The sequence below is a fragment of the Abramis brama genome, assembly GCF_963993115.1.
Source record: "Abramis brama genome assembly, chromosome: 24".
Classification (NCBI taxonomy): domain Eukaryota; kingdom Metazoa; phylum Chordata; class Actinopteri; order Cypriniformes; family Leuciscidae; genus Abramis; species Abramis brama.
The window spans coordinates 18,926,225-18,952,447 of NC_139986.1; the positions used below are offsets into that span (position 1 = coordinate 18,926,225).

General features: G+C 38.2%; 1 protein-coding gene across 2 annotated transcripts in view; it reads left to right on the top strand.

The window, feature by feature from the left end:
* pola1 (polymerase (DNA directed), alpha 1) overlaps positions 1-26,223 on the top strand; it is a 62,343-nt gene that overhangs the window by 6,236 nt on the left and 29,884 nt on the right. For both annotated transcript variants that reach the window (XM_084102182.1, XM_084102181.1), the window contains exons 22-34: positions 287-406; positions 497-593; positions 1,202-1,326; positions 1,412-1,558; positions 1,735-1,857; positions 13,748-13,780; positions 13,885-13,977; positions 14,153-14,358; positions 14,491-14,623; positions 16,271-16,402; positions 16,483-16,657; positions 18,565-18,746; positions 25,933-26,064. In XM_084102182.1, the coding sequence (XP_083958308.1) occupies positions 287-406; positions 497-593; positions 1,202-1,326; positions 1,412-1,558; positions 1,735-1,857; positions 13,748-13,780; positions 13,885-13,977; positions 14,153-14,358; positions 14,491-14,623; positions 16,271-16,402; positions 16,483-16,657; positions 18,565-18,746; positions 25,933-26,064 (1,698 nt within the window). The remainder of the gene's footprint in view (positions 1-286; positions 407-496; positions 594-1,201; positions 1,327-1,411; positions 1,559-1,734; positions 1,858-13,747; positions 13,781-13,884; positions 13,978-14,152; positions 14,359-14,490; positions 14,624-16,270; positions 16,403-16,482; positions 16,658-18,564; positions 18,747-25,932; positions 26,065-26,223) is intronic.

Sequence of the window (26,223 nt, forward strand, 5' to 3'; positions counted from 1 at the left end):
TTTCTTATTTAATATATATAATAATGTATAAGACACACAAATGTCTACGTTCTGGTTTATATGCCAAATATTTTATTTATATTCCGACATGTGAATCAATCACTTTGAGTTGCATCCTGCTTGCCTTTTCAGACTAGTGGTTTAGATTTTCACTAGCTCTATCATGTTTTGTATATTGTTTATATTTATTGTCTTATTAGGCCAATTCAGTGCAATATCAAATAAATCATGTAATTCATGCTTTTCTAATGCTTGCTCTTTCATCAGTTCTCTTGTTCTCCCGCAGTCTCGTACTTTGATGGGTGGACGCTCTGAAAGGAACGAGTACCTACTGCTCCATGCTTTCCACGAGAGGAACTTCATTGTTCCAGACAAGCAGTTCTTTAAGAAGCCGCAACAAAATCTGGTATTAGATATTTTTTTTTCCCCTTTATTGAAGTTTTAGTCTTAATTGATTCTGTTCCAATACTTTTTTGTCTTTTAATTCTGTTCTTAGGCTGAGGATGAGGATGTTGACTCAGGGAAAGGCAAATCCAACAAAACGAGGAAGAAGGCAGCTTATGCTGGAGGTCTGGTGCTGGACCCAAAAGTTGGTGAGTCATTGTGTCTTAGGGTTGTCAAAAGTACTGAGTTCGGTACCAAGTCGGTACTGAAATTTAAAAAATGTGATACTTTGAGCGCTGTTGTGCGGAATCATAAACACCTGTGATTGTCCATTGTGTTCACAAGCTCATCGGATATGTCTGTGATTGGCTACAATGATTAAAACACGGGAGCGTTTGAGAGCACACGTAAGTGTTTGAAAGTGTTTTGAAAGCAGGATTGTTTGAAAGCACAAGCAGGCATCTATCAGCGCCAGCGGACCGATCCGCTGATAGACACCTGCTTTCAAACTTTCCCATGTGTATCTGTGTAAGCGCTCGCTGAAGAGCGTCATTGATGTACATTTACAACATGTTTTTGAAGTGCTGATCATTGTAGCCAATCACAGACATAATTGATTAGTGCGTGAGTACAATGGGCAATCACAGGTGTTTACGATTCCGCTCACCAGCGTTCAAAGCGTCACATTTTTTTAAATTTCAGTACCGACTTGGTACCGAAGTCGGTACTTTTGACAACACTATTGTGTCTTTGTGGATCTCATGGGTTGTGTTTATTTTGTGCCTCCCAAATCATCTATTCTATCTTCTGCCACCAGGTTTCTATGATAAGTTCATTCTGCTGTTGGACTTCAACAGCTTGTATCCCTCCATCATTCAGGAGTTCAACATCTGCTTTACTACCGTTGAGAGAGGAGCGACCAATGCACGCAAGAAAACTGAGGTGCGTTGAGGGGCCGGCCGGCCGGCTGTGCCTGCATGGGTAGCTTTGTATATTTTAAGCATGCCCTAAACTTCCATGATTACAGGAGGATGAAGATGAAATTCCCGAGCTGCCAGATCAGAGTTTGGAGATGGGCATTCTTCCCAAAGAAATTCGAAAACTGGTGGAGCGCCGACGACAGGTCAAACAGCTAATGAAGCAAGCGGACCTCAACCCTGACCTGTACTTGCAGGTAAATACAATCCCAGGAAAGACTTAAATACCTTTCTGCATTGATAATAGACTGTTTTGGCAATTTGAACACCTTGCATGTTAAGAGTCTTATCCTAGCTCTCTGTCAATATCACTTTTTTTTTGTAAAGTAAAGACTTTCAGTGCATTCAATCCTTGATGAATCTCCTCTCATAGTATGATATCAGGCAGAAGGCACTTAAGCTGACAGCTAACAGCATGTACGGATGCCTTGGCTTTTCCTTCAGTCGCTTTTACGCCAAGCCTTTGGCTGCATTGGTCACTCATAAAGGAAGAGAGGTATGTAACAATACACATTACTATATTTAGTGGGTATACTGTTTAGATCTACTGTACTCCTGTTGCATGAAAGGTTTTTGTTTAACAGATGTTGCACATGAATGCAGTGGCCAATGAGTGAATCAGACGCGTTTGTTCAATGGTCATGATATCAAGGGAAATACTTAATTATGATTTTTCCTCAATGTGCTGACACTGATTGAAACAGGATGTTGGGTGGAACTTAACAAAGAACTTAGCCCAACCCCCCCCCCCCCCCCCCACCCCCCACCCCCCTTTAAAAATATCTTTCATCACTTTAGTTTTATTTAATTTACATTAGTTTTTCTCAGTTTTTCTTTAAATGTATACATTTAAAAAAATAATAATTTTTAACGTTCAAATTACACATTTTAAGAATATAGATTACCTTAAAGCTTATACAGTCCTACCAGGATGGTTTTTTTTGGTGGCAATTTCCAGAAATTTGCGTATATATGTATGTATATACAGTCATGGTCAAATTGATGGCACCCCTGATAAATATGATAAAAAATGGCTGTAAAAAATAAATCTGCATTGTTTATCCTTTTGATCTTTCATTCAAAAAAATTCACAAAAATCTAACCTTTCATTAAAGTAAAAGAATTGAAAGTGGGGGTAAATCACATTATAAAATCCTCCATTCTCCAAAACACACTGGCCATAATTGTTGGCACCCTGTTATTAAATACTTTCTGCAACCTCCTTTTGCCAAGATAACAGCTCTGAGTCTTCTTCTGTAATGCCTGATGAGTTTGGAGAACACCTGACAAGAGATCAGAGACCATTCCTTCATACAGAATCTCTCCAGATCCTTCAGATTCACAAGTTCATGTTGGTGCTGCTTCTCTTCAGTTCAGCCCACTCATTTTCTATAGGGTTCAGGTCAGGGAACTGGGACGGTCATGGCAGAAGCTTCATTTTGTGCTCAGTTACCCATTTTTGTGTTGATTTTGATGTTTGTTTTGAACCGTTGTCCTGAAGATCCAACCACGGCCCATTATAAGATTTCTAGCAGAGGTCGTCAGGTTTTGATTTTTTTTTATCTGTTTGTATTTGCTAGAATCCATAATACCATGTATCTGAACAAGATGTCCAGGACCTCCAGCAAATAAATAGGCCCACAACATATAAGATCCAGCAGTGTATTTAACCGTAGGCATGGGGTACTCTTCATCCCTGTTTGCTCCAAACACATCTGCTGGGTTTGCTGCCAAAAAGCCCTTTTTTTGTTGTTTTATCTGACCACAGAATCCGGTCCCTTTTGAAGTTCCAGTCGTGTCTGAAAACTGAATATGCTGGAGTTTATTTTTGGAGGAGCGAGGAGCATTTTTCTTGAAACCCTCCCAAACAACATGTGGGGATGTAGGGGTTGTTTGATAATTTTTTTTTAGGCTTTCTGACCCCCAAGACTCAACTAATCTCTGCAATTCTCCATCTGTGATCCTTGAAGAGTCTTTGGCCACTCAAACTTTCCTCCTCACCGTGCATTAAGATAATATAGACACACGTCCTCTTCCTGGCAGATTTGTAACATCTTTAGTTGATTATAACTTCTTAATTATTGCCCTGATGGTCAAAATGGGGATTTTCAATTCTTTAGATATTTTCTTACAGCCACTTTCTATTTTGTGAAGCTCAACAATATTTTGCTGCAAATCAGAACTGTATTATTTGGTTTTACTCATTGTGATGGATGATTAAGGGAATTTGGCCTTTGTGTTTCCTCGTATTTAAACTCCTGTGAAACAAGAAGTAATAGCCGGACAATTTCATGTTCCTAGTCACCCTGGTGTGCTTAAAAAGGTAAATATTAATGGGAATATACTTCAGAGATATTTTTCTCATAAAAAATTCTAGGGGTGCCAACAATTATGGCCAGCGTGTTTTGGAGAAAAACATTTATTTTATAATGTGATTTACCCCCCAATTTCAATTATTATACTTCAATGAAAGGTTAGATTTTTGTGAATTTTCTTGAAGGAAAGATCAAAAGGATAAAACGATGCAGATTTTTTTTTACAGCCATTTTTTTATCATATTTATCAGGGGTGCCATCAATTTTGACCATGTGTATGTATGTATATGGATATATGTATGGATATATGTATGGATATATGTGGATATGTGTGGATATATATATATATATATATATATATGTATATGTATATATATATATATATATATGTATGTGTGTGTGTGTATATATATATATATATATATATATATATATATATATATATATATATATATATTATATATATATTATATACATATATATTATATACATGCATGCATACATTTTTAGCTTATTTCAATTATTTATTTTTAGTACTTCCACTTATTTCAGTTATTTAGTTGCCAAGGCAACATTTCTAATATTTATATTTGGTTTTGTTTCAGCTTTATTTCTATTTACAAAAAATATATTTTTTAGTTTTAGCAATAACAATAGCTTAACAATAGTTTTCTGACAAATGATGAGTTTCATAAAATATGCAATATTTAGGAAAAGTTTAACATGGGTTTAGATGAAGTATACCACAAAGTATTACCATTACCATTCATAAACCATTGGCACCATGCTCAGTTCCTGCCACTAGAGTGCAGTCTAAACTCAGCCATCCCCGTGTCTACGCGCAAGCTGCTCCTCTGGCCTCTGGCTCTGAAATCACTCTTTCCTCATGAGCCTCTGTTCTCTTTTGTGCTTTAACCAATTTGACTTGATCTCTCGTTCCTTTTATGCCACCTCCTTGGCATGATTGCCGGCTACCTGCTCTTGAGTTTAATGAGACCAGACTTTTGAAAGCCTACTGGTATGTAGCAATACATACGGCGACACATTCACGTTCATGCCCCTCTCCCTTCTTCCACATTGCCGCTGGGCGTTGTGGGGCATTGTTTAAAATCTGGGGGGGAACCAGTAATTACAATCTCTTTGCATTAGCCCCAGAATTCAACACGCAGCTTTTTACTGCCTCGGTGTGCCTCGTTTGTTACAAGAGCTACAAGAAACCCAATAAGTTCAATGAGAGGAAAAAGGAAAGCTTGTGACAATGATTTCTGCATTTGAGGATTCAGTTTTGCAGTGCTGAGACCACTTCACTGGAGTTCCGCCAATATTAATATGCGATTCTTCATGTCGAAAAGCCCAGCTTGACTCAACAACCCTAATTACTTTGATTAGTCTTATTGTGATACATATTCTCAACTGTCAACCAGCGAGGTGCCGAACTGTGTGCTAAGATGCTTTGATAGAGATCAATTGGAAATGGAAGGGGGGGACGGTAGCAACAAATACTCACACTTGCGTTACGTTGACCCCGACATTAGTGCCGTAATTTGAATGCTCATGTATTCTGTTGCCATTTATATTTTGATTAAATGGCTTCTTTATCTGTTGAGAACCATGTTAGCGATAGGCTTTGGTGTTGTGGATGTCATTTTTTCCATGGCGCTAAAGATGCTTGATTTGGCCCTCATTTGGATGCCCTCCTGAGCTTCTCGTCTTTCCTGATTGGCCTATGGTAAGGGGATCTGGACAAGCCCCCGGTGATTCTCGGCTTGTTGAAATATGAAGGTTCTCAGAGCCGTGATGGAGTTGACGGCTGTTTGGCACCAGCGTCCGAAGGATTTAGTGCACTATATTCCGATTCAAACTTTTAAGAGGGCAAGAAGTCAAATAGCCGATTTTTCTTTTGTGTCTTCCATTGGTGCCAGACACGCAGAACGCAGATCGTAACCGTTATCTAATTTGACAATTGGGTTTTACGATCGTCAAACACTAAATTGTGTCAGATGGCGCGCCAGCCTCAACTTTTGATGGATGGTCTGCTGTCTGCACCATCATTGTTTTGGGATAAGAATTACAGGCGCTCTGCTTTTAATAGAGCTAACTAATGCTTTCTGAGAAGCTAGCTTAGTGCTAACCTGCTTCAGGGGTGTAAATTCAGCCAGCAGGTGTTGTCGAGTGGGTTGAAGTCTAGAGGTGCCGCAAGAGAGAAAGTTTTGAGCTTTATTTGCTGGTTGCCTTGAGTGAAGGCAGTGGTATCTACACTTTTTTTGTTTTTAATTTGATTTTCCGCTTGCGAGGGACTCTCTTCCTAAAATATAAAGACAGCTACTGTATATGTATTTCCATTTATAAAACTCAATCTATGCTGTGTGAGAAAAGTGTATAGTATGTTTTACCTTTTTTTGCTAACCCCAAAACCATTGCACCACACTTGAGTTTGAATTATATAGTTATATTATATAATTATATCGTGTTTTTTTGTTGTTGTTTTTTTGCTGCTTGTAGGGGTTTGGGAAGGGTATGCGGCGTTCTTTTTAGTGGTGTATTTTTATCTATAGAATCTATAGAAGCAAAACAAGATCAGCGAAGTGGTTAATATGATGTAAAACTTGACTCTCTTTTATCAAAACTGGCTTATGCCACTGTTTTTTGGCTCATTTTGCTTTATGGCGGTTTGGGGAAATCCCCCTGTTGGCCAGTTAGCAAGAGCCATGTGCATTTAGCCTTACTAGCACTTGTAAAGTGACGTTCCGTGGCCCTTGACCTTTCCAGGGAAACATTTGTTCTGGTGCGAACCCTGTACTCCCCTGGTATGAAATGTATGCCATGGAATAGACGTTTAGGGTTTCATGCTGAGGGGTCCGTCCTGATTGATGTGCCTAAATTTTATTTTCAGCTCTTTGTGCGGCAGCCAGTGTGAAAAGCGGAGCTTCAGCTGTGGAGCTGGGGAGGGGGTTTGGGTCTGGGGTTAATCGAGTGATGTTTACAACTTCTGTCGCTACGGACTGCTGATGGTTCTGGAACGTTAGTTAGCCTGACCTCTCACCCCCACCTTGCCGCCAGGCCCTGGACTCCTCTTTACCTAGTTTAGACGAGTTCACGAGTAAAACAAAACGTATTATGCTGTCACGGATGTCATGCCCTTGTGCCATGAATTCTTCAGATCTTAAGCGGCTGTTGGTGAGAGGAGATGGACTGTCGTGGTGATGGGGAGGTTGAGTTAGGTGTCATCTGAGTAAACATTGTTTCCTTGCTGCTCTCTCAGACGACATATCCAGTTGTCCAAATTACAAAGGTCATTTTTAACCTTCCCAGAATAAGATGCAAGTGCCCTCCTCCCCCCTGTAGTCATTGTTGTATGCACCGTTTGACCTTGTGGTCTTTGGTTGGGGATTTGCTCCTGATATCACTGGACTTAACAAATAGTCACAGGGCCCAAAGAATATTTTTGGATTTGGGCGCGAGATGCAGTCAGCCTCACGTAGCTTCACGTTCTTCGCACAACTTCCCTCAAGAGCTTTGCACCTTTTAATTTAGGCTGGCATCTTGAGTGATGTGTTGTTCTTAACTAATGCCTTCTGCGGACTCTTTTAATGTTGTGTCTTTAAATTTAATGACACGATTGATGTCATTTTCCCCATTCGGCTCACTGAAACGCTTCTGTTTAGCTCTAATGAAATCTTTATCCTTGAGACTGGTATTACTATTGTTAATGAATAAGTGGAAAGAATAATGTCACCCTGCATGTGTTGAGGTGTTATTCAATTTTCCAATGATGTAGTACAGTAAACTGTAGAACGTAGTGTTGAGTTACACTGCAGCCTCCTTTAGAATCAACAAGCTGTTCTGCTTTATTCCCAAAGTCCATTCGAATGAAGATGCTCAATTAGAACAAATATAATGTGTCCATTGACTGCATCCATTGTCCCCCTAAAATTCCTATTCATATAATAATAATAATAATAATAATAATAATAATAACAATAGTAATAATTGTTTATTTTAGTTTTAAGTGTTTTGAGAATTTTAGTGTTTTAAGTGAATTCATAATTTTAAGAATTAGAATAGTGGTTACCCATAAATTGCAGAGTATCGAGATACTATTATAGTTTATATATATATATATATATATATATATATATATATATATATATATATATATATATATATATATATATATATATATATATATATATATATATATATATATATATGGTTTTGATTTTAATTTGAGTTCGTTTTAGTAAATTTGTTTTGATTTGATTTAAAAAAATCAAAGATTTTTTTATGGTTTTAGTTTAAGTATTGGTTAACTATAATAAGCCTGCTGTCAACTAGCCCAAAATGTTCTCACACGGGCCCCCATGGATATGAAGGTCTTGCAACCTGTGTTGAGATTATTTGTACAGTATGAGAAAATAGAGTGCATTAGTGTGTCTATGTTAAAGCTCAAGTTCTTAATTTAGAAACAAGATCTAATAAATTTTGTTGGGAAATATTGATCAGAGGTATTATGTAGGGGTTTGGGAAGGGGACGCGGCGTTCTTTTTAGTGGTGTATTTTTACCTCCAGTTATGAATGCCAGGCTGCCCGCTAAAGTGATTTCAGGCGGTCGTATTAAATCAGAGAGAGAATTTGCAGTGATATTTTACCCCATAGAGCTCAGACTCCATGTGATCTGCCCCGATTGCTTCCACATGGTTTATGTAGAATCTGTGCACACCTTTGTTGTGTAATTGTCTTTAGAAATGACTGTCATTTTACTGTTGTCTTTGTGTGTTTGCTGTTACGTCCTTTGGATCATGATTTTTTGAGAATCGATTTTTTGAGCACATTGTCTGAGAGGTGACTTTATGTGGCCATCTACCTAAAAGATGTGTTTGCATGCTACGAGGGCAATTAATTTTTGCGTGTCCCACTGTGGTTTAAATATGCCTGTGTGTGTGTGTGTGTGTGTTTTAGATCCTCTGGGCAGAGGATAGAGAGATGACAGCGGACGTATTTCACCCTGACAGTGCTGTGTGGTTGTTGCTATTTCAGGCAGAGGACTGTCATCCTCAAAATGCTTTTCAGCAGGATGCTTTTCAAAACAATCGTCACCAGATACTTTCTTTTACAAGGTTTCTGTACCGCTCTGGGGCTTAAAATGCCTGCTATGATGTGCACCGAAGTCAACAGAAGGCCAGATGCCCCGGGCGAGCAAATGGCACCACAGGGCATGAGGAATGAACTGTTTATGAGAGCAGCCGTAGACTTCGTTTTTTCTCTATAACCATTCCACCAGCCGCTTGAAATGGTTGGGAAGAGATAAATGAACGTGTTAATGACAGACCTGTCAATTGGGGCAAAAAGATGGAGGGCCTTGTGTAGACTGGGCCAAACACTCCTGTTCTGTCAATCACTGCAATCTGAGCCAGTTGCTTCAGTTCATTGGTGGTATTTTAACACCATTTTAACTTTAGGATGCACTGCTTGGTATCACCTTCCATTACGTGCTTATTTGAGTCAATTTGGAGTAAGAGGCATTTGGAATGAATTTAACTTCCGTAAAGTGACGCATTTCCAGTTTGTATTGAATATTAAAGTAGGCTGAGACTTCATTTAATCCATCAGGATGTAATTGGAGTATGAAAAGTAGGCGTTATTATTTACTGATGCCATGTTGTCTTTCACACGTTACATTATTGGGCATTTAAATGGAGAGAAAATGCAGTTCAATAATGATGTTTAAGAAGCAACTAAGTGAAAAAATGGAGTATTTACTGATGCATCAAAGAAAAATTAGTCAGGCGTTTTTGCTTAGATGTGTGTGTGTGACAGAGGCATTAGTGATCTGATGGTAGGCTCCATAATGACCCTCTGCTGACTCTTTATCATGTCACGCTCCAGATGTGTCCCCAGGCATGTGACAGAGAGGGTCTGGTCCCCTTTTCCGTCTTACTAACAGGCGGCTTTTGCTCCAACACAGCCGCTAATTCACTGGGCTTTGTAATTACAGTCCACTTTTGTCACTTCTGCCCGCAGTCAGACAGGGAGCTGAGAAAAGGCTAAATGGGGCACTGTTGGCCCACTGGACAAAAGTACAGAATGTCGAAAACATTTACAGATGAGATAGTGTGGTCTTTGTGTTTAGTCATTCCTGCACAACAAAGAAATTATACATTTATTTAATCAGCATAAAGACTGAATTAGATTTTAGGCTGAATAAAGATATTGTTTTAATATAGTATGTAATTAAGTGTTATTAATCCAGGACGTGGACCGAACAGTCGGCTCTGTGCCTTCTGTATGCTTACTCTCAGATGTGTTGGTCGGCATGCGTTTTAAGACGAGCTGTCCCCGCTCTTATTTCTGAGGCATAGTCAAATGACTTGTCTTTCAGCTGCATGTGCCCCCCCCCCCCCCCCCCAACCTGTTTCTGTTGTCCTAATGCACTGACATACATTACAGTACTCATGGAAACCTATGCAAACATAATATAACTCATTACTGTAGCCTCTTTTCTCTTTTCCTTTCCTTTTTGCTGGTCTAACTATACTATACTATACTTCGTTAATATCTGACTGCTTCAGCGTTAACAGTGGAGCTAAATAAACTATGTACAGTGTACGGTTGCATTGCTAAGTGGCTGTAACTTTACGACTCCCTGTGAAGTAAACTCGCACCTGCTTAAGGTCAGAAACACTCACACACAGAAACAGATGGTGTAGCAATTTATGTGTGGGCTCTAAGGGTACCGTTGGAGAGCCGGGTGAGGAGCAAAGTCTGATGACTAAAGCCACCTCAGCCTTCTGTGAAGTCTCTGTGATGCCACCCAGAGTTTGTATTGTATTGTGCATTATTAGTGGTTCAATATTGCCACTTGCACATACTTGAGGTTAGGGATTTGAAAAACCCCTTCCCTTAGCATTTAGTATTAAGCTTAGTGCTAAGGCCACCCAAAACACCATTAAAATTGTTTAAAACACCTTAGCAATAACTTTTGCATGGACAAGTACTTGCATTTTCTTGCAAAATTCTTGTTTTAATAAAGTTATTACAGTTTTGAGAATGGAAAAACGGAAGACACACCAACAGCAAACCCCATATTAGAGTTTAATGTTTAATCCTGCTTAATTAGGTGCATGTTTGTGTGTTTTGGGGTGACCTTGGCTATGTTGGTTAATGCCGACAGCTATTTTGTTATTACTCAGACCTGACCTCCTACTTCCCTCTGGGAGGCATGTTACACCTCATAAAGCATGCTTAAGTCCTGCTCCAGTTTCAAGGAGTGGAGCTTCCCGTGTTCTGAAATAGCCTCGTCCTTGTCCCTCCGGGGGCTTGGGTTTGGCTACGGTGTGTGTGTGTGTATGTGTGCTGGGGGGCATGAATCCTGGTGTCTTGCTCGATTGCTGTTGACAGGCTGCAGTGTGTCCCTGTCTCTTTGAGGCCTCAGATTAGCGCCCCTTATTCCCCTACCGACCCCCCCACCTGTCCGAGTCCCTCTCCCATAGAGGTCACCCTGCATGCCGGCACAGCGGCTGTGGGGTGTATGTTTAAGGCTGGACACCCTGAGTAAACAGTCACTGTTATCATGACACTTCAGATATGTACAGTCTCTCTGTCTACCTGTCACTGTCTGCAGTGGGTTTGGAGGATAGGTTTGTCTCCTTTATTGTGTCCTTTTTGAGGCCAATCTATAATTTGAATCAGTTCGAAAGTAAAGAGGTGTTATAGAGGAAATAATGTGAAAATTAAAGGTGTTTTCATGCAAAGGAATATTCTTTTAGAAATCAGAATTTGGTCATATTCTAATTATAAATGTTTTATGTAAGCAACATTCCAGTTTTGAGATTTCCAAATACGACATCAGGTATATGCCTGTATTTCATAATTATTTTTTTTTGTCATATTACATATACATACAAATGGAAAGGTACAAGCTTTCACATAAATATTAAACTGCACAGCTGTTTTCAACATTGATTATAATAAGAAAAGTTTTGAATGCTTTATGAAGGATCGCACGGAAGACTGGAATAATGGCTGCTGAAAATTCAGCTTTTATATATATATATATATATATATATATATATATATATATATATATATATATATATATATATATATATATATATATATATATATATATATATATATATATATATATATATATATATATATATTAGGGGTGTAACGTTCACAAAATTCACGGTTCGGTTCAATACGATACACTTGGGTCATGGTTCGGTACGTTTTTGATACAGCAAAAAGAAAGAAATGGCAGAATTTTTTTTTGTTTTTAATTAAAACTAACATAATGAAGTATTGAAGTATATGAAGTATATTTTTTGTTTTACTTTGAGCAATGATGGAGCTATAATAGACTTCTTAGGAGCATATAAAACAAAACAGCTCCTTGTAAAAAATGAAATGTAGCCTAATATTGTAGTAGTTATAAACAAAGGTCTATTTTAGTTCAGATTAACATTTGAGGGCATCAATTTTATTCATAATGTCAAAATAAAACCAACGTAATGTTACTTGAAAGCATTATAGCCTACTATTCCTGCCAAACTTCCATGGTTGCAGTTAGTGTTACTACAGTAAATCCATGGTGAATGTTGCAGATCTGTGGACACTGGATAGTTCGTTCATGGCACAATGTTTCTTTCTGGTTTCCACGCGCTGTTTGATCCGTTAATAATGGAGAAATGTGAAGGTTTGTCACTAGATCTCGCAGCAATGTTATTACTTAAGTGGCGAATTCAAATGATTTCTTTACTGGATCTCTTAGCGTGGTGTAGTAACAGTGTCGCTTGATTAAGATCGGCTCGCGCTGCACTGGTCCAAACTGATAAACGGTCCGTCAACCACACAATAACGAGTAGCTCAGTTTCGTTCCGCTCATTTGATGTTGGACAATGATGTGGTCGCACCAAGCTCTTACTTTATGAGCGCGCTGCCTACATTTGAAATAACGAAATTTTGGTCGGCAGGAAAAAGGACCCAACGAACTGTTCGGTTTGAAAATGCGTACCGAACACCGAACCGAAAGCCTTGTACCGAACGGTTCAATATGAATACGCGTACCGTTACACCCCTACTATATATATATATATATATAATATTAAAATTGAAAAGTTATTTTAAAGTTTAATAACACATCACAATATTACTTTTTTTTACGATTTTATTTTAATCAAATAAATGCAGCCTTGTGACCACAACAGACTTCTTTCAAAAACATAAAAATCATAGTGACACCAAACTTTTGAATGGTAGTGTAGTTAATTTAATTACAGGAATGTTTCAGTAATTGTAAACCTCTATTTGAGCTTCATTATGGATTTTATTAAAAATTACATGTAAATACAGTCAATGGAGCACCATGGCTCTAACCACTAAACCATGACAAACCCCCCCCCCCCCCTTTTTTTCTTTTGCTTAACATGTTTTTTGTTTTGTTTTTTTCTTGCGCTCTACTCCCTCTGTGTCTTTCATTTTTCCTTTTGTCTGCCTCTATTTTTTTCTCTGACAGCTGTGGTTTACATGGGTCTCTCTTTGCAGCTGGACAACCCCCCCCCCCCCCCTCTCTCTCTCTCTCTCTCTCTCGTTCTCTCTTTCTCCTCTCTCTCTCTCTCTCTCTCTCTCGTCATGCAGTCCAGTGGTGATTAAGACTATTAGGCCTTATAATGACTCTGCTGGTGTGTGGGTTTGGAGCCTCATTTCAGTGCAGCTAATAGACCTCTTAGCCAATTATCCTCCATTTAGAAGCAAATCACAGAGGCTTTTTCTCTCCCCCTTTGATAAATGTTGAATTACTGAATAGATTTGCTAATTAAATTCTTTGTGTGTTTTGCATGTGCGAATCCTCGTGTTCGTGTATTGGAGTTTATGCATGTGCGTTTTTTCTTTTCTTTCTTTTTTTCGTACTATTTCTTTTACATTTTGTTGATAGATGTATATACACCAAAGTGAGTGGGTTTGTTTGACTTTCCAGTTTGACCGATTTGAAATTGATATTGTTCTCTGCTTGCTGTGTTTAGTGTTTATTGTGTTTCCCAGTGACATGCGGTCTTTTGTCTCCCACAGATTTTGATGCACACCAAAGAAATGGTGCAGAGGGTGAGTCATGATTAGTGTATGTTACAGTAATAATTAAGCGGCACTTGCCGCGTTGGTTATTTGTAAGCCGTGCGTGGGTTTGACGGTTTACGATTCTCCCTTAGATGAATCTGGAGGTCATATACGGGGATACCGACTCCATCATGATCAACACCAACAGCACCAACCTGGAGGAGGTCTTCAAATTGGGAAACAAGGTAAGTTTAGGAAGGAATGGGGAGGGGGTTTCTGCACGTCTCTTAGAAAAATGCTGTCGGATCTTTAAAGCATGAATGAGTCTGACACTAGTGATTGAGACATTACTGACAATCAGGAGAAAATTAAACCAGCCATTCTGCAGCCAGCACCAATCGAATAAATGTGTCTTTGTAGGTGAAAAGCGAGGTGAATAAACTCTATAAACTCTTGGAGATTGACATCGATGGCGTATTTAAGTCTCTTCTGCTGCTGAAGAAGAAGAAATACGCAGCACTGATGGTTGAGCCGCAGGGAGATGGCAAATACACCACCAAACAAGAGCTCAAAGGCCTGGACATTGTGCGCAGAGACTGGTGTGACCTGGCCAAGGAGTGTGGCAAGTCAGTGCACTGAACTTTCAGTAGCCCTATCAGTCCTTTATAAAGACTGTAATGTAGTAGTATTCTTAGCCCACTGTATATTCTTTTGTAATATGGTTGTGGTTTTACATGATCTTTTTCCCTTTCATCTAGTTATGTGATTGGTCAGATTCTGTCAGACCAGAACCGTGACACCATCGTTGAGAACATTCAGAAACATCTGATTGAGGTTGGAGAGAAGGTGGCCAATAGCAGTATCCCACTCAACATGTTCGAGATACACAAGGTAAAGGACTGAATTAGAAACAATAAAAACTAATTTAAAATGAGGAGAGTTCAAACTAGGGCTGTCATTAACAATTATTTTAGAAATCAACTGATTATTTTGTCGATTAATCGGATATTTAATGGTAATACAAATAGACCTAAGCAAAGACCTAAGCAGAGACCTAAGCCTTTAAAATGACTTAAAATACATATATAATAACATATATAGCAATAATATTTGGTTCAAATTAAGTATCAAAAGCAAGTAATCATGGTTTTATAAAAAAAAAACACTTAAAATGCATAATATACATGATCAACAATCATCTTAGGTATTATAACAAATGCCTACAGAGGATGCCTACGGCCTGTTACACTTTACAGCAGATTCAATATTTTTTTTTATGTTGGGCAAAAAATATTTAATTCAAATGTTTACTTAGTGTTTAATATTTGGCCACTTCTTTATGATAGAAATGCTACAGCCGCTGTAATTTCTAGAACAAGAATATGTGGACATCAAAACATGCAAACTCAAAGCGTGGATTTAAACTTTTATTTTGAAATCATGATGAACAGTTCGCATATTTAGAAACCTATTTATGTATTCTCCTGTGTTGGCATAGGTTTATCAATGATTTACCTTACGAATCTGATGTAATGGTGCACATTGCGTTCCCAGATGAAAGTTATAACCCAACCAAACTCTCAGCATATGAGTTTGAGACGCGCTCCATGCATGTGAATGATAACAGTTCATGTGGAGCAGCATTTACTCTCTAAGACGCACATAACCTACATGCATGTAAATAAAGCGCATCTATATATTAAACCTTCAAGAATATATTTATTGAATAGAATTGGAGCCATTGTAAATTCACAACAGCACTATGCTATAGTATGGTTTTAATATACCTTGCAGCCTTACGGTGCGTGTCCACTACAGCATTAAAACTCCGCTCAGTGCCGCTGGCAACGCTATAACCCCTCCGCTTTGGTTTGTCTGTTGTGAGTGTGTTTAATATGTTTTTTTTCAACACACACACAGTATAATCATTAGAGATGCACATGACACATTTCTAAATTACATTTAGAAATAGACAAGCTTTGTTTCCAAATACACCAAGCAAAGATATCCTTTCAATTGTATAAACTTTTATAAAACCAGCCAATATAATCACAATGAACACATCCAAAATGAAATATTTAACATGTATATAATATATATAAAATGATTTACGCACTAACTCCAGCATAAACTCCAGCACAATTTGCATATTTTTAAACTCTCAAGACAGACATCACATCCCGAACCTCACAGCAATTGGCTGCCGACCGCGTTTTTCATTTGATATTTGCCTAAAGTCGAGAACTGCCCAATCTTTTGACGCTTTCAACGCTTTCTCCGGTCCGCTTTTTCGCGCTACTTCCTTTTTTTTTGCCACTTACCCGACAATGGGTAAATTGCAATCAAGGATTTTTTTTAAATCGAGTACTCTAATTTAATGCTAATTTCAGACTATTTAAAGAATTGTACAAAACAGATTTAAATAACTTTTTGTTGTTGTTTCATGAGATCATGAGAATATAATTTCATGGTTGTTTAAACTTTTGACTGGTAGTCTCATGTAGTGTGTTCAGGGGAATAAGTTATTTTTCCTTTCAGTCCCTTACAAAGGAACCTCAGGACTACCCTGACAAGAAGAGTCTCCCCCACGTCCATGTTGCCCTCTGGATCAACTCTCAGGGTGGGAAGAAGGTTAAAGCGGGTGATACTGTTTCTTATGTCATCTGTCAGGTGAGAATCCAGTGTATTTGTATCTCTGACTCTATAAATTGGCAGTAAACCCACACTAACCTTCTACTGCTGCCTATTAGGACGGTTCAAACCTGGCAGCCAGTCAGAGGGCGTATGCCCTGGAACAGCTTCAGAAACAGCCGGGACTCAGCCTGGACACACAGTACTACCTGTCCCAGCAGGTGCACCCTGTGGTGGGCCGAATCTGTGAGCCTATCGAAGGCATTGATTCAGTGCTGATTGCTACTTGGCTAGGTGAGACTTTCGGGACTAGCATTCATTATATTTAGCCAAAAAGGACATTTGAATTAGGACCAATTCCTAAATAGCATGCACTCTATTGATTTATTTTATTTTATTTTATTTTATTTTATTTTATTTTATTTTATTTTATTTTATTTTATTTTATTTTATTTTTTAATTTTTAAATGTAATTTATTTATATTAATTTATATTAATTATTATTTCTTTTATTTAATAAAAGTACATCTGAACACATTAATTTGTTAACTTAATGCTAGTTAAAAATATATTTTAATAAAAAAAAAATTTTCCACTTTTTAAAAATAGTTCGTAAACATGATAATTTGAGCTTTTAAACATTGTGTGTGTGTGTGTGTGTGTGTGTGTGTGTGTGTGTGTGTATATATATATATATATATATATATATATATATATATATATATATATATATATATATATATATATATATATATATATATATATATATATTAGGGCTGTCAAAAGATTAATCACATCCAAAATAAAAGTTTGTGTTTAAATAATATATTTGAGTGTACTGTGTATAATTATTTTGTATATATAAATACACACACATGCATGTATATATTTAAGAAATATTTGCATACATATACTGTATATATTTATATATAATTTATATTATATATAAATATAATTTTTTTATATATAAATAACACATTTTTCTTAAATATATACATGCATGTGTGTGTATTTCTAGATACAAATTAAATTATACACAGTACACTCACATATATTATTTAAACACAAACTTTTATTTTGGATGTGATTAATCGCGATTAATCTTTTGACAGCCCTAATATATATTTATTTATTTATTTATTTATTTTATATATATATTTTTATATAATATATTGTTGTTTTCTTTTGCCTAGCAGTTGAGAATTCATTTCCCCCCCAGATGGAAATTCAGTTTCTTTAAAAAGTGCATGAACCCTGCCACACTGTCTCCATGACAACAGACCCTGGTTGTTTGGTATCCTGCAGTTGGGTCCAAAACTCAAGCACTAATTCAGTCTATCCACCATGTTACTAGAATCAAATAGTGGGTTTCCTTAATTACTTAACGATTAGCAACACATTTATGTCACGTTTGCTCCCAGAATTTGCTTCTCATGTAGTCTCAAAATTGCCTCGAAATACACACTACGTTCTGTGTCCGTTCCTAACTACAGTTCACACACCAGCCCGTTCCCTTGGCTGCCGGTGTGTGACATGCTGCATGTTTGCCTGTAGATGGCAGCAGCACTCGGGCGTCAGCGGGCTTGGATCCTCAGAGACGCCGGCTAATCCCTGAAGTCTCATAGTCAACACTTACTTATGTGCTCATTTATTCACTTAGCCAAATTACCCAGGGGGACGTAGACTGTTTTTCCATGCTCTAGTAGTGTTCGGTGTCACCTGGGGGGATTAAATGGAGATTCAGCTGCTGTCTCTTAATGATTTGATGATCTCAGCTGCCTGGGAAAAATCGGATAGCTGTGCTTTCTCTACCCCTCCTTTTTCCCCTTATTATGTTTCCAGTTTATTCTTATCGTTTGCTAGTCTCTCTCCTCTTGCCTTCTGCAGCCGTGCCATCTTCTCTTTCTTCCTGTCCCTCTCTCCTCTTTCAGCCTTTCCTTATACCTCTCTTTCCATCACTGTCTTTCCACTGTCCATAAATACAACCGTGGGGAAGTCTGAGTCTGCACGGCATTGTCACCAACACAGGAAGTGCCAGAATGTTCCTAACTTGCATTGCTGACTTTTTTTATTTATATTTACATAGTTGGTTCATTTTCTTTGCTGTTTAATGCTAAATATGAAGCTTTTAGTTTGAGTGCCTTTTAAAACGGTGTTCACGGCACAAACTTTTTCAAAAAATTTTTTACCTGCTTGTCCAGGACTCGACCCAAGTCACTTCCGAGCCCAACAGCAGCAGCAACGTGAGGAAGAAGGGGACAATTTTCTTGGTGCTCCGGCCCAGCTCACTGACGAAGAGCGCTACCGTGATTGCGAGAGGTTTACTTTCACTTGCCCTGACTGTGGTACCGAAAACATCTACGACAATGTGTTTGAGGGGACGGTGAGTTATCAGCTCTCATATTCACATCCATTAACAAACCTGATCTTATCAGTCAACAAAATGCCTACCAGTCCATCTCGATTCATGCATTTCTCACCATTCAATTGCGTCCTACCTCAGCTTCCTGTTAAATATTGTGTAATGACAGGTAACAATAAATTTGAGCGGTGCAGGTGATTACTTCCTCTGCTTCTGGCTTTTACCGGCCTATTAATTTCAGAGCCACACACTTTTATTTATAGAGGCTTGGCAGAGCTGTGTGTGGGGGGGGAGAGTGAGCGGTTTTGTCAGGGTGTATTCCTGGAGCTCTTCAGTACACAGGATGTCCGTCATACTCCAGGCCGAGGTCAGCGGGGGCTAGAGGAGCATGTGTAATCTGCCACTAATTAAGGGTCCGCACACACACATGCTAATGCACAGCTTTCTCTTGTCCAAGACTCATAAAAAGTGACATTGACCCCTCCACTGGGCTGATCTTGTCCTCCTAGTTGTTTGGAGATTTTGTACTCTGCAGGCCAGGGAAGGCTTGGAATTCTGGGAAAAACTTTGACATTTATGTGCACTGTAACTTATACATGCTTTACAAGCGCTAATTTACTTTAATCAGGGTGGAAGCCATATTTAAAGCAGGGCTCATTAGTTTCGGGATTTCTTCGCTGTATTCTCGCTTTTTGCTCGCAGGTTTCTCTCTAGAGCTCCCTCCACAGCTTCGGAATAGATATTTGACAACACTGTTGTAAAAACTCGTTGGCGATTCTCAGACACCATGGCTAGTAGATCAACGACATCAAAGCAGATGGGACATTCTTTAAAACGTCTTCTTCATTCGGGTTCGAACAGCGTGAGGGAGCGCAATAATGACAGCATTTTAGCAGATTTCTTTTGGCCGTAAAGCAATTGTTTACATCGCGAGACCTGATATCACGCGATACTTCCTGACGCGGCGGCTCAAAGTTGCAAGTGCGGATTTTCTGCTCACGGGCACCAGGGGGGTGCGAAACGACCACCATTCTACCCGAAATAAGTAATATAACCATTCCAATGACTCCGAAGCTGTTCAGTTAAGGTAAAAAAGTTACTTAGATCACCTTTAAATTAACGTGGCATGAAAACAAGTCTATGAATATGGTACAGACTGGTCTGTATGTTTAACTTCAGTTACAATTAATAATTTAATTAGTGTTGTTAATGAGTTTTTTTATAGTTAATATTGGTTTTTGTTTGTTTCATATTACAGTATTTCTCTGTTCTCTTCATTGGATTGTTCAGTGAGCACATTGGTTGTCTTTGCTGATTCATTGAGAATTTGAGTTGTCAGACTGATATCGAAAAAAACCCAAACGATACCCAACCCTAATCTAGGGTTTGCTTGATACCACTTCAGTAAGATACCAGAATCTAATACCTCGGTACCGATGCTAAATTGATGCCATAAGTGATAACCAGCCTCAAATAGTGTTGCTTTCGTCAACGAAAATTATGACGAAATATTGTCGTCAACGAACCGTTATCACCTGACGAAAACGAGACGTAAATGCTGGTCATGTGACGGACTAAAATACATGTATAATGCAATATCGTTGACAAATAAAAACGAGACTAAATGTGGTTTACAAAATAAAAACTATGCTAAAATGTCTCTTCATTTTCGTTGACCAAAACGAGACGAAATGTTATAACGTCACGACGAATGAGAGAGTTGTGCGTGAACCCATAGCTTTGTCGGCTTTAAATTCTGGTTTGCGATCTGGTCACCCGATTATCAGCGAATTTAACAATATTACTCCATTAGTTATTCTATTAAAATGTCTCATTGATATATTTGACACATTCATAATCATTACTTTTGCCGGTTCTTTGTGACAGCTGTATGTTATTGGCAGCGTCTCTGGTTACATGAACGCGTCACCGCATCAGCACCAGAACATGGAGATTTTATTTTAGAGAATAATCGCACAACCTATTCGATATTCTATAATTAAATAAACTAATCGAATATCCAAAAATCGTGACTCATCCCTGCATGGAATCTCTTGTTTCTTTTCCCAAATCTTCACTCAAGTCTCACCCATTTTCTAAAGGGATATACGTTTCTTCATTGGTTCGCTTTTAATTAGGCCTATTATATTCGTATTCTTTACTGTGGTAAAGTAGAAAAACGCTGTAGGACAGATAGCCTACATTTGTACTTGCATGTCAAATTCTTTTTAACACAGTTTGTGCTTGTTATATTAGACGGGCGTGTCAAGTTTAGTTGTAAAGCGCGTTTCACACGCGCGGGTGATTTTTAGTTTCACTTTCTCTGGCAGCGCAATCTCAAACATAGCCTAAATATTTCGCCCTTGTGGAGGATAAAATTCGCTCTTCAGACCAATTTACATCAAGTAGAAAACACGAAGATATCATAAAGAGATCGATGGTCTCTTTCCTGCTCTTGTCCCACATCCCTCTCAAAGCGCAGAGTGGTAGGCTATCACGCGTCTTTTTGTGGAAATATAAAACAAGTTTTTATTTATTTTTTTAAATAACCCCCCAACCACCGCCGGTAGTTGGTCCATTACCGCGGTGGTAAAAAAAAACTGCCACCGTCACAGCCCTAAATATACTAAATATAAGATAACCTTGTTTGAAATTCTATATTGACTGGGTTAAATATTTAAATTTAAATTGTATTTTAGTCTCTTTTTAGTAATGCAATTCTATATAGAATTGCATTACTAAAAAGAGACTAAAAAACAATTTTCATTGACTAAAACTAGACTAAAATGTCATCAGTTTTCGTCGACTAAAACTAGACTAAAATGTCATCAGTTTTCGTTGACTAAAACTTAACTAGACTAAAAAGAGTATGAACGTGACTAATAAAAACTAAAACGACAGCTTGACACAAAGACTAGACTAAAACTAAAATTAAAACAGGCCGCCAAAAACAACACTAGCCTCAAAAGATAACTGAATTAAAATATATTTTTTTTAAGAACACTGCATGACACTCTGCAGTAACAAATGTGTTGCTTGTTTTCAAGCATAAATATATGAACAACATAAATAGCCCTTCTCAGTGCTCCATACTCTGTAAACTTGAAGTGATCCGTATGCCATATGAAGGCCAAGTATGGTATCCCATACTCAGAATTTGTCCTCTGCATTTCACCCATCCAAGTTAGTGCACACACATTAGGAGTAGTGAACGCACACACTGCAAGCCGTGGACACACACACACCCAGAGCAGTGGGCAGCCTTTTTTTTATGTAGCGATTTGGGGTTAGGTGCCTTGCTCAAAGGCAGCTCAGTCATTTCCTGCCGGTATTGAGGACCGTACCCGCAACCTTCCAGTTACCAGTCTGACTCTAACCATTAGGCCATGACTGCCACAATGTGATGCAATTAAAATTTGTTATAGAACTATTATTGAATTATACAAAAAGTGCAATCTTCCTACAAAAAGAAGCATATTATACATTACATAGAACAAGTGGCAGATCTATTAATTTGCATTTACATTTGTACATTGATGTACAGATCTATATTGATAGTAGGGCGATTCCACAGTTTAGGGCTAACTGCAAGGACAACAGCCTGCAAAAATCAATCTTCATGGAGAAAGCCATTGTCCTCAGGTTAACATCCTGAGAAAACCTGGGGTACAGCTGTGTGAAAGGCAGGATAAATCTGGCAATGGTAAACTAGTAAACTTTGATCAAAGTTGAGTTGATGTCAAATTTAACGTATGTAACATGGACGGAAAAACAATGTAAGTTCAAGCAGAAAGTGTACTTAATCTAATTCAGTTTAATAAAATCTGGTTGAATCCCAGTTCATGTTTTACTTTGTTCCTAATTTGGTATAGTTATGAGTCATGCGTTGTGTATAGTTCACAAAACTGGTAATAGGACTTCCATGCAGGCAGGGTGGCCATCTAATATTATCTGTTCTATAAACTTAAAGGTGCATTTTTGAGTCTGGTATGTTCATAAACTGAAAGCCAGCAAAATTACTAACAAATACCACAGGTATATTTTTCAAATTTATTTGCCAAATGTAGAAGACAAAGGAACTCCTACAAGTGTGCTAAGTTATAACGTGTGTAACGGGGACGGAAAAAATTAAACAATCCTGCAAGATTGCCTTTGTAACACAAAGTAATACCATTTCATGAAAACTGGCATAGAATAGAACAAGAATAGAACAAGTTCATAACACATTAAAATAACCTGTCATCATACTATCAAATTTAAAGATCATACAGATTGTGTTAACGCACTATTAACGTGTTAACTTCGTCAGCCTAAGCTATATTCTTACGAACATTGGACAGAAAAAAAAAATCATCAAAAAAAACAACAAAAAAAAACACAGAAAAATGTCATTGACGATGTTGACTTTCATGAACAGCTTATTGAGTCAAAAATACGCAGGAAACAACGTTGGAAGTTGGACAGACTGAAAATTTCCGTCTAAGTTACGAACAAGATGTGCAGAATCTGTCAAAATGTATAAAACCACCATTCATGCATGCTCTTTCACGATGAACGACGCTTTCGGTCCGAAACCACTCGCAATCATCCGACTTGCACACTCTTTTATCCTTTCTCACCACAATGATCCTATTTAATGTTTACTTAACCAAAGTTTACCACGTTCGTATCATTTTAACGTTCGTAACCTTTTGGACAGAATCCACAAACTTACCCACATTCGTCGAAATCCGTGAAATCCTGTTAACACTTTCTCACACGCAGAGCAACCGTGACCTAGACAATCTTATTTCTTTGATGAGAACCGTTGAGACATTAGGAGATGGAAATTCAGCGCCAGAATAAAATGTTCGAGCGTTATGATTTTTGGACAGAAAATCTCGGCCCCTGTTTTATCCCGATTTATTAACAATTTATCATGTAGCAACGCATATGAGAATTTAACCCACACAAGATGGTTGTATCGTTATGCTACTGATAGAACTACATGGAAAAATTATATCTCCGCTTCCTTTAGAATCATAGTTTAACGTGCGTAACTGCTTGGACAGAAAGTGTAACGAACGTTAGTAAATGTTTCCATTGCATCGTGGTGGATTAAGGGAATTCTACTTTCAGTGTTAGTAGTAGTATTTTGTAGAAGACACACCAAAATAAATGTTTTGCGCCAAAATTCAGGATTTTATTAAAGGAAATGAAAGAAATGACTTAGGAAAAATCCAGATGCACTGAATGTCCCACCGTGACATCCGCAATTTCTGGGGACGGAAATAAAATAAAGTCTCATTACACGATAATGCCAAGGCCTAGTGGGATAAAAGTAACTTTATTATTTCTTACATCTATCTTTAACAAAATAGTGAACTAAAAATAAAAAAAATTACAACAACTGGGTATTATTCAATCTATATTGTTCATTACACCCCTTGTGGACAGATACTGTGGAATCGCCCAGTTAACAGATTTTTGTCCCATCTGCTGCTATGGTTATCGCTGTCAGTCATTGCAGTTTCGGATTCAATCCCACATTTAGATAAGGTTATCAATTCAGAAACTTTGCAATGAGCAGTAAGCAGCATGACACATGCTTATTGTTTACAAAACGTGAGCAAAGAGGGGTCCCAGTGCAATCACTGAAGCTCAGCAGCGAAAACTGTTATAATCAATGAAGCTGACAACACTGCACAATGAATCTCTTATTTAAATTGTGATTTTTATTTTATAATGATTCGTGGATGTAATGAACTCTAAGCTTGTGAAAAAAAAAGCGTTTTCAGCGGTGATGAGTGGCTTCTGACTAACTTTAACACCTCTGATTGGCCAATATGTTCACATGCTCAATAGTTATGTCTGTGATTGGCTACAATGCTCAACGCTGCAAACTCTGCTCTTCACGGAGTGCTTACACAAATGTATACAGAAGCATTAACATTATATTGATATTCACGTTATTCTCTCATTTTATATATCATCAGCAAAATTGTCGTTTAGATAATCTTGTCCCTTTTATCACATTTGCTGGTTTCGCATCAGTTTTGGTGACCCACTACCACATAGCAGTGAACTTCGGAACAACAGCGTATAAAGTACCGAAATGAGCAAAGTCATGATATTGTACCGTTTGAAATATGATATAGATCAATATTTTTAGTATAGCGCGCAAGCCCTAATCCCATAAGAGCCTTATTTACAAATTCGATGTGGCGTCTAACCTGACTAAGCTATATTGTAGTTTTTACAGATATCTACATCCAATATACACTTTCATGCATGTGGAACCCAGTGTGTTATGTTAACATGTTATGTTGATGAATAAATGGGCTTGTTACATATACTAAAGTATCTAATAATTAGGAGTACAGGGTTATAGCAGAGCTCTGGTTATAGGGAGGGGGCTGATGAAAGGAAGACTTGAAGGAACAGCCTTGACTCATAGACACTGCAGATCGTTCTCTTATCAAAGCCAGCCGTGGAGAGAGGGAGGAGGACAACAGGAATGCAAACAGACGATACTAGAGACGGTATTTGCATAGACGCACAGTTCTCCCTTAAAGTGGCGCTCAGTGAAAGATGCAAAGATCATAAAAACGCTAATGGCTCGCAGCGACTACCGCTTCACCACCACCGTGCCATAAAATAAAGAGTAATTTGTTTGTGTGAGAGAGTGAGCTCGAGCAAGTGTGCTGATGCATTAGCCGCGCACACACACACTCGGTCCTTCAGCTTATTTGAGGCATAATGAGCGCCATAAACAGCTCTGCTAGTGCCCATGTGAGGTTAGATTGAAGAAATATCAGGCTACAATAGTTCTTATCCACTGTTTAACTACAATTGTTGCCACTGTTGCTCAATGGGAGGTCTGGGGCCTTTTGGTTGTAGAAAAGCAGGCAAAGCTTGCAAATCATTGCGCATTATGGCATTTGTTACTTGCTGTCACCCAGATACACAGCTGAACGCTTAATGCAGTGCCATTTTTGCTCCTGCTTGTTTCTTTTCCTATCTGGATACCCTAGAGGCTTGGTGTGGGGGCACCGACATTATACTTTTAGTATGTTTGAATGTCTAATAGGTCAGGTCTAATAGCCTTTAAAAGCTTCTTTTGGCAATGCCAGTCAACAGGATAAATGCCCCTGATTATGTTTTTTTGTATGTGGGCTTGTGTATCGTGATCAAATGCTGTGTTAAAAGTGAATTTGTTTGTTTCCAGGGGAGCACCTTGCAGCCCAGCCTCAAAAATTGCTGCCATATCCCCTGTGGGGGCAGCCCGATGGAATACCCCATCCGTATTAGCAACAAACTGCAATTGGACATTCGCCGGCACATCAGGAAATACTACAGTGTGAGTATTAGTAAATGCTTCTTGTAATGCACTGCCCATATGTGCCAGATTGGCCACTGAAGGTTTTGTGAATACGGTCTTGCATAATGAGGTGTATAACTTTTAAAGACCATTTTGCACCAGGAATGGTGCAAATCACTAGTGAAAATTGGCCACCAA